A 14,391-nucleotide genomic window follows, 5' to 3' on the forward strand; every position below is an offset into this window, starting at 1 on the left:
TGTTTGAGGACCGTCGGCTTACCTCAGAGTGGCAGGTCCTGTTCCGAGGTCGAAAGTGAACTGCACGTGGCCCGAGGAGAGATAGAGCGCAATAAAGTCACCGGTGGCATCGCTGTGATGGCCGTTGTAGAGTATCACACCGTCCGGGGCTGTCGGTTTTAACGTGACGGACAATTCCAGCCACGACAGCGACGTATCCGCCAATCCTGGATAACGTAGGTAAGAGGATCCGTTGAAGGATGGAACCTGCGGGAATAAAATACCATGCGGTCTGAGATTGCATGGAAATGTCGTTACCAGGCAAATGCATTCTCGTTTTTCCCGTCTGCTTTTAATTCGCCATTGACCGACAAACATGTTGCATTTTGTCGTGTCTCTTTTAACCCTTAATCATGTAGCATAAAAGACTGCAATTTATTCATTTCACATTTAGCGAGATAAATTTCATCCTTGAATAATAAGCCCACTTTAAATCATTTATAATTTGCGATAAAATTTGGAATCGTTAAAATGCGTTAAAATTAGATCTATTTATAATTTTACGTGTCATAAAACACTTGAACAAATATAAAACACATATATGTACAAAATACATATTAAAGAGAATATTCATATACATTAAAATTATAAAGAGAATTCCATCTCGAATTGAATTTTGTTGATTGTTTAATTATAGATTGTCTAAAATGGATTTAATACTCGATTTTTTTAAATTGATATGAAAAGAGATTTGTTGCGAGTTTTTATTATTATTTTTTTTTTATTATTATTTTATCCATATTCAATATTAACATCTTTTATTCGTTTCGTAGTTATTAAAGTAAAATTTGTTTGAAATTAAATTAAAATATATTTTGCTAATTGCTTACGCTTTTGAAGCATAGTTTTGGAGAAAACTCTTTATTTATAATAATTTATAACTTTAAAATAATTAATCCTTACGATATTTTTGTTCAAAAAGAATTGATTTCGAATTATTCACAAAGAAAAGTATGACACGGTTATATGTATTTACATAAAATAAAAAATTTATCTTTTACAAATAAAAGTTGTGTGATCGATTTTGTTGATAAAAATACATTTAATTTAACATGAAATAGAAAATTATAAAAAGTTTCTTTGTTAATTAATTTTACGTATATTAATAGAGAGTTTTACGTATATTAATAGAGATTTCTTGTAATAATCTTCTGGTCTCAAAACCTTAATATCACGCTAACTCGCGTGTACAGAGAATAATAATGTAAGTTCAAGAAGGAAATTGCCATAATAATTTAGCTGCTTTGCAGAGAACACGAGATCTTAACGTTTATCGTATTCGTAAGTACGATATTCCAAGAAGGAATTATTATATTCTAACAATACAGATTTTCACGACAGAGAGAACTAAATATGGATCATAGAAAGTGAAAAGAGGAGTGAAGATTCTAGAAACTTAGTAATTTCGTTTTAATTATGAATTGTATATTGAGAGAAGATATTTATTCAGATAAACGAGAAATAGAGATTTTTCCGATGAGAAACAAATATATATAATCAATTTTAATAAATTGTATATATTACAGATACAATAAATTATTTTTTCATTAACTAATTTAGTGTTTCATCGACATGTTAATTTATTAACTTGACATATATGTTTCAAAAGAATAATTATTTTACATACAGAGTATTCCACTAAAAGTGGCCATCTCCTTTTATCTTTTAAAAGAGATAAACTGTAACAGATATATATCAAATTAAATGATTCAAACAAATTCTATTGTGAGCATAATGGTTACTTCCAAAATAAGCTGTCTGTGTTAACGAATGAAGAGGAATGCATATTTTTTTATAATAATGTGAATATATTGATATGAAAAAAAATGTAGCGCTATTTAAATCAAATATAACAATGTATGATATAATGTAAATATTTTATTATATATCATATAAGTTTTATCAACTTGAAATATCGCGGGCAACGTTTACTTTTTCACTTTTGGCCCTGCGATATGGCCAACTTCTGATTGAGTATTATGATCAAATGACAACGTGACATATGTCAATCTCTATTATTCGAATCAGAAGTTGAGCATTTGCAGGGCAAAAAGTGAGAAGGTAGATTTCGCTCGTGATATTTCAAGTCGACAACTCTCATATAACATGTTAAATATTTAAATATTATATATTGTTGTTTGTATTCGTTTCAAACAGCGTTACAACTTTTATTATATAGGAGTATCTACATTATTATATAAAAATTATGAATACTTCTCCCTTTAACACAAATATTTTTTGGAAGCAACCATTATACTCACAACAGAATTCAGTTTGTATTATTAAATTTGTACTATTTAATTTTTATATATTTGTATTTATTTCTTTTAGTTTAAAAAGATAAAAGGGAATGGCCATTTTTGATGGAACACCTCTATATTTTTAATTATAATAATGATACACTTTCATTGTGAAAAAAAAAAAGATTTTTTTATTTTAAAAATATTTTACCGCGTCTTTTTTCTTCTACAATATATGAAATTGTTTTTATAAATATTGCTCGGAGATAGTCGTTTTTATAATCATAATTTTAATGCAATCATATATTTCTTATTATTATAGATGCGTACAGACGTTTGATTCTCACACGCGCATGTCTCTTGCGGGAACTGTAATAACTCTCTTCGTCGTCAAGCATAAAGTAGAGAAACTCTCGGAGAACAGCTGTTATTTAATTTACGACCGGCGCGGGATTTTGTGCCTTTCGTAAATCGAAATGCAAATACGCTGTATGTCACTGTCTTGGATAATCCTTGATACTGCTGCATTCAAGTGCCTTAAGAGCAGTAAGAGGTCGAAGGAAGGCTGCTCCTGCCTTAATGAGACTGCCTGGTAATTGTTTGTACGTCAGTTGCCTCTCAAGATAAAGCGTAAAACGTAAGCGCAGGATCCCTCGTCGAATTATTGTACCCTCCCGAGGCTCAAGTGGAAAACATCAACGTATACGACGACGTGTATTTTATCTACAAATATATCATCAAGCGCGAGACGGGCGATGTATTGCGCGTAAGAGCTTCGCATTTTCATGTTGCAATTAGTAGTGCGTGTTGATTCTTGTACCTATTATATAAAGCGTTTATTTGGAAAGAAGTGAACGCAAATTTGCACTAAGATAGAGTGTACTAAATAAAGGGTAAAGGAGCGGAAAGCAAAATGGATTATTTTTTCCCGTGATTTTAAATATTGCGAACTGAAACAAAAGCACATAATTAAATATCGAACTTGAACAGAGCAGATAGAAAAAATTTAACATGACCCCGCCCTACGGCATTTACTTAATTATAAATACGTTCTACATAGTTACGATTCACGTACGAGAAACTTTCAAACGCGAATGTTTCAAAGATTACCTTTCGGGATAAATAAAAGCTCTCATTCGCGATTAAAAAGTTAAGTCTGTTCTTTTTCTCACAAGAAGAAAATTGGATTTTTTAAAGTAAACGTGGATACGGTATTTAAAAAAAAAAATAAGATTTGAGAGAGAAATTAATTTAAAAAAAATTTAATTATTAATTCGCTTTTTCATAAACTCTAATTCATTTAAATTCAGTATAATTTAATCTCTTTACAGATCAAAAGCTATTTCTGCTTCAATAGTTCTATTTAGGAACCATAATTTTTGACAGCCACGAATATATATTATGCACAAATCACATTACATAAATATCATTTTCCATTTGCCGTTTCACTTTGCTCGAAACTTATTCAATTTCTTCGCTCAGGTGCTCAAAGGACCTTTGGTCTACTTTTCGCTGATTCGTTCTTCGGAGGCAGTACGAAATTCGAAAAATCAAAGACACGAAAGCGCGAACGATGCCTTCAAAGTCCGGCGCGAAGACGGCATAAATTAATTACAACGAAATGGAAGGCACATCCTGACAGCGCCGTTAAGTTGACCGTGCTCGCGCACAGGATAAGATGCTCCCCTATAAGAAATTTTCAGCCATCACGTTGCCTATGCGCGCTCTTGTTGGCCTCCTCTCCTTTTCCCGCTACGTAAAAGCTACGTCCCGGTGATAAGAAGCTCCCAGGGGAGTGTCGGTAGAGGAGTAAACTTGTATTATGCGAAAGAGACTCGTAAGATCCCTTGGGGAACACCCTTTCTCACTGCTTACGACATCGTACCTCTCGTCCGGCTTATGTCATCCTCATGTTCACAGCGCGCAAAGATCGTTGATAGGTTCACGAATTTTTTATGAGGCAGTTTCGCACTTCAAAATGTCGCGTTGCATTATCGAATACACATGTCATCCCCGACATCTGTTATTATAAATACTATTGAATTTATTAAATATTGTTTTATCACGATCGTTTGATCTTTAAAAGAAGCGCTTCGTTGGCTCTATTAATCATGTTGCTTTTTGTTGCGAAAAACATTTTTCCGCTCAGCGTATTTTCAAATTTTAATTATAATATTATATTAAAATATTGAAATACATAATGTTATAATATTATGTATTTCAATTTAGTCTTTTAAAATAATTAATTTATTATAAATATTTGTGTGAAAGAGAAAAAATAAATTTATGATATGGCTGCTTTTATTTTTTGTTAGAAAGAGTCAGATATTATTTATCTATGAATAATATAATGAATATTTTAATTATTTAAATTTAAGTAATAACGAGCCGAACATGCTTAATGATGTAATTATACATATATAATTTTTATTTTGTCATTAATAAAATAAATTTAATACAAAAAATTAAATCAAAAATTAAATTAAAAATATGCGTGAAGAACTTTTGACATATAAATAATTAGTATAAATATTTACGTTAGAAAAATTTCGAAAAATCAACGGTTTAATATTTCACAATAATTTCAAATTCTTTTTTATGTTACGTATTCGTCTTTTTCTCTTTTGATTTATGCGCGACATTTTATGTCGGCGTACTAATCCAATGCATGTAATTTGGCGTGTAATTTCCAGAAAAGCCTCAGGCTCTCTTTCTCACTTTAGCATGAGAAACTTTGTCCAAATGGCATAAATAAATATAGAGAAAAAAGCTTATATATATATATATAATTTTTTATGTTTCTAGAAAAAAAATATATGTATATCAAATCGCAATTTTAATTTTTTTTTCCATATACCGATTTATATAATATATACAAAAGTTTAAATAAAATAATGCATAGCGGAAACTTTTTTGTGTGTTGCCATCATTACGCTAGATTTTTTGTTATCACATATATATTTGGTCAAAATGGATAAATGCTAAAAAATTCTAACTAACATCCTAACTAACACTCCGTGCTTTTCAACATTTATCTCAATTTATAGAACTTAATAGCAAAGTAACAGCTTAGCTTTATCTTGTACATTCCGGCAAGGAAATTTGTCGGATATTTATTTTGCTCTTCGCCGGATGAAGCATTATGTTCCCCGTCTCGTGCAAATGAGATAATAAAATGTGATTCACGCTTATGATGAGAGCACGCCGCGTCGTTCGAGTCGTTTAGTTTTACTTTGACATTAGCGTTTTATTCCGACATCCGGCAACGTCTTCCGGTGGTCGCTGCAAAAGTGGTCGTCGTAAATTACGAGGATATTCCGGCGACATTTGGTTATTGCGGCTATATCTCTTCCGCTTGTACGTTAATGGAATTAAACTCGGGAACAGTCGGGCGAGACCAAAGTTCGAGAACGAGTTTCGAGTTTGAAGTGATACTCGTTAACTCGAGCCCTTTATGGCCGTTTCTCGAGCTAGTTTATGTTCTGATTTCGAGATCGGAAATGCGGAGATCCATCCGAAGGATGGCGATATTATCCTGCTATAAAGACTCTTTCACGCGAAACGCCATGCAAAGTTGCTTCTTTACCTCTAATACGCTGCTTCAAATTTATTGCGCCACGAGCTAAACATTAATTCTGATTCGCAATTTCTTTTGAAGCCTTTAAATGTGATCTAAATTCTTTGCTTCCATTAATTTTTTTTATTCAAGACACTGTTGCTTTGTAAGAAGAATCATAATCTGCGATTATATTCTTACAAAGCTGATATGTAATATTTTCTGAATTCAAAGAATACCGACTGATTACACACAAGTGTCAAAATAATTTTCGACTCTCTTTTGCTTTGCGTTGAAAACGATTCAGTCGGCCTTTGTCAGTTGATCTTATAATTGTCACTGACACCGAAGGCAAATGTGCTGATATGTCACTGCTGCGGGAATGAATCTTTATATGTATATATGCATATATAGCTCGGCATTCCCGATGTCGTTTTGCCGGAAGTAATATCGGTCAAATGCCGATACCAATTTCATCATTTCGCATCGGACCGAATACACCACTCTGCCTTCCGCCATTGCCATAATCGATATCGTATATAACCCGTGCATAATCCGCGACTAACTGTGCACAGGTTGGCTCGCGCGGGTCAAACCGCGTACGGTGACTTCCGGCGAATGCAACCGCGTTTGCTCCATTAGGTCGCCCGATATAAATTTTAATGCCCGATGGTCGATCTGAAGCATATATTATACATATGTATATATGTGTGTGTGTGTGTGTGTGTGTGTGTGTGTGTGTGTGTGTGTGTATACATATATAAGTGCATATTAGATAGAATTGAACTTTCTATTCGTTTAAGCCGTCTCATTAGCGACACGGATGTTAATTACTAATAGCCGCCCGCTTATTACTGTAAATCTGTCATTTACGAAGCGATCGATTTTCATGTCGCTTTTGGCGACAATCCGACGATATCAAAATAATGCATATTCAGAGAACGCTTATTAACATTAATCGAGCAATGATATTTTAAACGAAAATAATGCGAGGTAATCTTTGAATAAAATAGTAATGTAATCCCGATGGTAGAAAAAGATGATTTTCCGATTTTTATAGAAACATTCTAATCTCATAAGAGATCGGCTAAAAGATGAAAGATGCGATAAGAGATGAAAGAGTCGTGAAAGATTCTTCTTTCGCCCATAACTGACGCGCATCCATAACTTCCAATCTAGAACAGCTGATTAAGTCAAGCTTATTCAATATGGTGTCGATATTAATCGGATAATGTAAGCAGTGTATACAATCAGCCAAAGTTCTTAAACATGATGGTATAATATAACAATGTTGTGTCTGATACGATGTTAACATGTTTGGTGTCTGCGCATCCGCAAGTGTGGATGCAATATTAACTATCGTTAGAAAGGTGATCCATAAATTATGTGTAGCGTTATTTTATCATAAATTCTTGATGTTTTCAGATGAAATAGCTTTAAAATTTTAGTTTTAACTATCGCTTTTAAATTCGTAGTTTTAATTATATAATCAAAAGAGTAAATATGAAAAATTCACAAAAAAATTAATTTTTTATTCCGAAAGCAATTCCAATTACATAATTAAATAAGTTTTGTTTTCAAATTCAATTTTTGGACCGTGTATACGGACGTGTATACGTTCGATAACTGCTACTCTTCTAAATAAAATCGTGTGAATTAACGAATTGTTAAATTGCAAATACGTTCTGTATGTAAATATGAATCAAACATCGTAATATGATAGCGCAATGTAAAACGAATGTTTACATTCGCGGAATAATATCATTTTCTTGTCGATTTTTCGAAAAAAAATTTCAAAGAATATTTATAATAATATTTAAAATGTTGTATTTATCTCTATCTGTCAAAGATTATTTTTCCTGTTCTCAATTTCTATAATTTTCTTATTATTATATCATAACAGAGTTATTTTCTTCAATTTGCAAGGATCTAAGAAATGTATGTGTTAACTCTAATTGAAAATATAAAATGTGTTAATAAAATGAGTTAATAACATGAAATTTTAGTCTTTCGTCGATTAAAAACTGTAACAAAACATTGTAACAAAAGCTGGCTTATTTTTTGATTATATTTAACGATATAAATATGTGCAATGCTATGATAGCTTTGAATGAAATTCGTGCAACTTAAATTTGACATGTGTCATTAAGAAATGTAGAAAAATGAACGCAATATATGTGTGTTGAATATCCATCTGTGACAATTTTAAAACGGATTAAAGAATTTAATCGTATTCCCACAATAAACGTATCAAATCTTTTCCGCTATTCTCGACAAATAATTTTCTAACTTTTCAATTTTATTGACTATCGTTAAATTACAGCGCAGCGCGAAGAAGATAATATTGCGTTACGTGAAACCTCAACAAGGGTACACGTAATCCCGCATTCTCTCGTATAAACTCGGTGATATGTTGGTGCGCTTATAATTCCTTCGGAATTGATTCGATTACCTGCAGGTCCACTCGGGTTTCGCAGAGATCACCCGTGTAGCCGAGCGGGCAGAGGCAGACAGCGGTGTCGCCTCCGGTCGTCAGGCATTTTCCACCGTGGGAACACGGCACCTTGCTGCACCTGTCGGCCGTGCACTCCTCTGAAACGACAATAAATCAGGCGATTTAATAAAAGTTCTAGTGGCGAGACATGAAATCGAGAGTTTATACACGCGAGAATCGGATCGCAGAAATTGAAAGAGAGGGAAAAAGAATCCGACTCGACTCGACACGGCAGATTTCGACTTGTGCGCGAGATAAAACCAATAAAATTGCTCGCGCGCGCTTCGACAGGTCGTCCTGTCCGATTTATCGGAGCGTAGAAGTATCAATTTCTCTTCCGCCTCATTGTATTTTCGACGGTATCATTTAGCGTGCGGCAGCATTGACGAGAGGATTTTTTTTCGCTCAACGATCGCGATATACCTAGCTTTTCGACGTTGAATTTTTGCGATGAGGACAGCCTGTCGGAAATATGCCGCATTCTTCTCTTCGCTGCGAGATTTATATATTTAACATTGTACGTTTTTCGTGTATGTGTCACTACCGCCGAGAGATATTTCCACCGAAAACCCGTATCTCAAAACGAGTTATTTTAACTTTTACGGCCTCAAAGTTATTTAAATTTTATACATACTGTATACGTAACAATAACATTTCTCTACAAAATAAAAAAAAAAAAACTAAGAAATTTATAGTAACTGAAGCTAATTCTTCAATCCTTTAATGAACACCTCTCGCAAATAATAATCAAAAATTATCCAAGTATAATTTATAATTTTTGCATCAACGACCAAGTTGCAATTTACTATATTAAATGCGTATCGAGAATGAAATGAGATTGTTATTACAAAGATAAAGATCTGAAAATCGAATCGCTATCGATTTCGCGACAATGAATGATTCGGACGATTTTTACTTTCTGTCGATTATTCGAGCGCGGCGCTCGAAAGGTCGAACTTCCGGAATTTGAAGTTTTCCAATCTAACGGACGTTATCTTTTCATGAGTCTGTCTGTACGGTAAACGTAGACCGAATGGAAAAGTAACGCGAAACTTTCGATTCGACCCGTCTCGTCTGTCTCATGCCACGCCATTGTAACAGATCGATAGTCGCAGACTGAAAATAATGGAGTGAAATAATAGCTAAAGGAATAATTTATTCCGCTAATTGATGTTTCACATATTAATGAGATCCTGCGTCATTTTACATACAAATATCAATTCTTTTCGCCAAGTACGACATTGGTCCGTCTATCATTTAGAATTTATATTTATAATAAAAAACTTTATAAAGAAAATATTTTTATATTTCTTTAATTTTACAATTTAATGTTTTATATTCTATGATTATAATTGTCTATGATTATAATTTTAAATATTTATTAAATACTTAATACTTAAATTATTAAATTTAAAATAATTTTTTTTACGATTAATCAAATTTAATTTTCAAGCAATTTTAAAATTTATAATTAAATTATTAGTATTAAAAGATTTTCATTTTTATTTTTAAATTTACAACATTACTTTTCAGACATAATATTTAATTAATTTTGAAAATTCTATAAATGTATGATATACTAAACTCAATAAAAAAAAGATATTAAATTTTTTATTTTTTCTTCGAGTCCTTTATTTAATTGAAATTATTCTTCAATTTCTTTTTCCACAGCGTTTCTGGCATCGTTATATGTTTTAAAATATAAAATAATTATAAAAACAAGAATTAATTACAAATGTATGTAAATCTTGTATGCGTAAATTAAATATCTGTATATCAATTACCGCAGCTACACGTTAACATATGAAATATAAATAAAAACAGTTCCACTCTTGGTAATTAATATGTTGCACAATGGTGCTTTGTTAAATATCGATCAATGTTTGATGATTAATTGCAAGCTGATAAAGAGCGTGCTCTCTGTCTGTCCTCTGTGTGTGTGTGTGTGTGTGTGTGTGTGTGTGTGTGTTTATATGTGTAATATAATCGATTAACCGAAATATAACTAACTACGCTCGAGGACATACTTCAATCAGTTCTAACGCATTATATTCGTTTAGACTTGTTTATTATACGAAAAGATAGATTTTCTCTAAACTCAATTCTAAAAAATATGTATATAAAAAAATCTTGCATCGACAATATATACTTTTGATAAATAGATATTTAAGAAAGAGAAAAATGTGTAAAAAAGCACAAATATATATTCGTAATAAAAAATTAAATAGAATAAAATTATTTATGCAAAATGTGATGTTTTTATTTTATTTTATTTTTTTTTTTTAACAGATGCTTTTGCCTGTAAATATTTTGCATTTGCTTCACAATCATTTATGTTAACTTATTATTATATAAATTTATTGTTACATTTATGTTTTTATTGTTCATTAATATCTGTCGAACGATTGGTTCGAGTATGACTGATTACAAAAGATCTAAATTATTTTCCATATATTAGGAACAATGGCTCTCTCTCAATGTTGCAAAATGGAGACAATATTTAGCTGATTACATTGTCATATAAATACCAGGCAGATGTCCATTACTCAGAGGTAATTAATGCGACATACGCGAAGCAGCTGCTGCATATTGCCGGACCTAAACGACTTCCCCCCAAATGTTGACAATTAATTACCGACACTCCGGTAGCGATAACGATAATTACTCGCGATAATCATAGCCTTGCCCGATGACGTAGTGATTTCCCTCTGCCCAACGAAATCGTCCTTCGATCGCTATCCCGCTTGCCGATGTAATTAAACGGAGCTTTCAAATATTGCACAATTTCAACTTTTTTTCTCCAACAAGAAAAGTTCGGCAGGCCGTAAATTAAAAAAAAATTTGAAACTACATAGACGCGCGCGGCTATAAAGAAATACAATCCTTTTACAAAACTTATTTTTGTTACGAATAAAAAAAAGCGTCGTTAAAAGGAGGCAAACATCATTTTAACTTTAGAACAATTGTTTGAATATGTCTATTCGAGAGTTAATAAAATGATAAAAAAAATTAAATAAAAAAATTTTTTTTTCAATACTGATATAAGCACGTTATTGTACCATTATATAAATTGATTGCTTCTTCTTTATTGAACGTAAAAACATTTCTATTCAAATGAAAAACTCTCTCCATTACGTTATATTTCTGTCATAAACATTTATTTGAGCAAACACGTATAATTTTTACACAACTGTTGATTTTCTCTCATAAGAAATCACTTGCCGTGAAATAGAAAAATATAAACGACATTTAATACAGAAACTGATACGTCGTTTATTATCGTGCAAATATCAAAATAATAAAGCGACTCGCTCGTATATACCTAAGAGAATTATTGTTATTATTTACGTTCCGTCGCGCGACAGCTGTAAAGTTGACGTAGAGCCAGGCGTTAAAATATTTAAAACACTTAATGACCATAAACTCTAATTAACCGCCTTACAGCTACGGCATATTCGGCCAGACGCTACCGGGTGACCGAATTAACAGTTATATCGGCAAACGGACAACAGGTGTCACATGAATTTAGTCGGCAAATCCTCCGACGCTCGCTCGATTTAACTCCGAATATATTCTTCGCTTTCTTTCTTTTTTTTTTTTTCTGAAGGTGAGAAGGGAATTCCTCAAGTAGTTCGAAGTCCCGAGCGCCTGTCTCGACATTTAACTTGCCGAGAGATATAATTGTAATTAATTGAAATGTCATCTTATACGAAACGTTGCAATATACTTTAAATTAAAAAAAAAAAAACTCTAATTATCTACGTGAAAATTAAACATCTCGATTGTACAATCGTTAGAATAATTAAGAGTTTCTAGCATCATTGATTTTATGAGAATAAAATACATGTGCGATTTTATATATCTAAATCGTACATAGCTAGAAAACCAAAATTATACAATCTATCTAGGAAACCCTGATACGCCGAAACCGGATGCTGCCCCTGTGATACTATACTTACCAACGTCGAATCCGTTCGCGGCATCGCCCTGCGGGGCCAATGGGAAGCGATAGTGGTGCTCGTTCGCCTCCAAATGCCGGATGCAGCCCTTAAATCCGGTCCTAACCGGAAGTCGCTCCAAACCGGTCGTGTTTCCAGGTCCGCCGACGAAGAGCGGCTCGCGGAACGTAATTCTCGAGAACAAGCCCTGAAATTGAGAAGCCAGAATTCTCTAGTTACACGTATGCTGTAGCGTAATATGCTGGACTGACAGCGCAATTGCGGCCACCTGATTAATGCATGAAATACACTCGGCATATAAGCCCAATATTGGTCATTTTTTTTTGTATATCTCCTAAGTCAGCGATATACATATATATTACGTGAGAAAAATATTTCTACAAAATACAGTACGCGCGGAAAGGAGACGATAATTCTAGAGAAAAAAATAAGAGTCGAATAGAGTACGAGTAGAATTTTGTTATCTTTTATACAAGACTTTATTTAAAAAAAAAAAAATTTAATTTATGCTCTATTGCATTAACTCTGATATAATAATAGAGTATCTTAAAATAAAAACATCTCTGCGAATTTGTTGAGAAGCCTCTAATCAAATAACTGTGCTGTGAATCAAGCTAGTCGCGAAGCGAATAAATGAAAATTTAAAGCCGGCGGCTACAATGCAATGCAGTTATTGCGGAAGGAGCATGATAAAGTCGACGTAAAATAGAAAATTCCTCCATGTCTTTTAAAATCTGTGCTATTTTCGCCTCGCGCATTTTTCACATTCCCCATCTCGTATTGAACGACAAACTATGTCCATTGTCAGCCAATACACTTAACGTCGTTTTATCGATGCATCTTGTATTCGAGTGCGCGAGCGATCGTAGGTTTCCTTTCGTAGAAATTCCTCAAATTGAACAAGAAGATCGCGCGCGGTCACGAAGGCATTGCTAACCAGTTTCACTTTAGTTTTTTGCTTTCTTTTTCAAAGTAAAGAGAATGTGGCAAGGAGAGGGAGAGAGAGAGATAAAGAAACAGAGAGAAAGAGTTAGAAGAGAACAGAAAATAGTGGAAAGGTCAGGGATCAGGCTTCTCTAATTACGACGCTGTCGTTACGACACCAAGTGCTTAATGGCACTCTAGGATAAAGTGGGCTTGAAACGTGAAGCCATTTGCCGACGATGCTGCCCGATTTTAAAGGTAATTAAACCTAACCGGGGAAAAACAGATGGGTTGAGAACTAGCCGATAATTCCTCGTTATCATACCGCTATCCTGAACGCCCGTGAGACTCGTTGAAGAAAGAAGATCGGCGGAAAAAGTAGATGAGGCATTTATCGACTTGCTCTCTTGATATTCAGTATCCTCGCTGTTGATTTCTGAGCTTAAAATTAGCTCGATTATATATTTCTTTTATTGTATTTATATATTTATATTTACGTTACGATATAATAGAAGAATTTTATATAATTTTCCAATTTATTAAAAATAAATATCCAACAAAATTAATCGAAAATTGTTTTCGTATGGCACTTGGCTTTTAAAAGAAAATTAGCTTCGAGATTTGGAAAATTAATATTTATAGTTTTTCCAAAAAAAATTTGGAGCACTTTCTTTCGGTCATACTACGTTTCCCGACTCACTCTACGATACCCATTCTCACCTAAAGATATATTATTTATAAGTATAATATTAAAAAAGAGAGGTATATTATTAGTTAATCAAGGAACTTTGTAAATTAGTGATTTAGTTCTTTATAAGTATTTCCGAAAGACTATCCATTATCATCAGTGTGTAAAAAGGTCCTGTAAGTTTCGCTTCTGATCCTTCTGGCGCTGCATCTCATTTGCAAAATAACAAGGCAAACGAGCGTCGTAGTGTCGCGAGGAAGCGATGCAAACCAAATTAAGAAAAAAGAGCAAAATATGCGCATAATACAAGTGCCGCGAATACGATTAAAACAAGGAGCGAGCTAGTTAACAATAAGATTCACGAATTTGATTGTAAAACGACTACAGCAATCTCGTTTCACACGTCAAAGAACATTATACGGCGTTTGCATCAGAAAGGAGTTGCATTATCTTGTGGTACACTGATGCATTCTAAATTAAACCGCCGACTC

The 14,391-nt window shown here is 33.1% G+C and overlaps 1 protein-coding gene across 1 annotated transcript in view; it reads right to left on the reverse strand.

Annotated features, from left to right (window-relative positions):
- LOC126858719 (pikachurin) overlaps positions 1-14,391 on the reverse strand; it is an 81,167-nt gene that overhangs the window by 7,259 nt on the left and 59,517 nt on the right. The window contains exons 8-10 of the mRNA XM_050609198.1: positions 12,289-12,475; positions 8,288-8,427; positions 23-246 (exon numbers count right to left, since the gene is read on the reverse strand). Coding sequence (XP_050465155.1) covers positions 23-246; positions 8,288-8,427; positions 12,289-12,475 — 551 coding nt within the window. The remainder of the gene's footprint in view (positions 1-22; positions 247-8,287; positions 8,428-12,288; positions 12,476-14,391) is intronic.

The sequence above is a fragment of the Cataglyphis hispanica genome, chromosome 2 (genome assembly GCF_021464435.1).
Source record: "Cataglyphis hispanica isolate Lineage 1 chromosome 2, ULB_Chis1_1.0, whole genome shotgun sequence".
NCBI lineage: Eukaryota > Metazoa > Arthropoda > Insecta > Hymenoptera > Formicidae > Cataglyphis > Cataglyphis hispanica.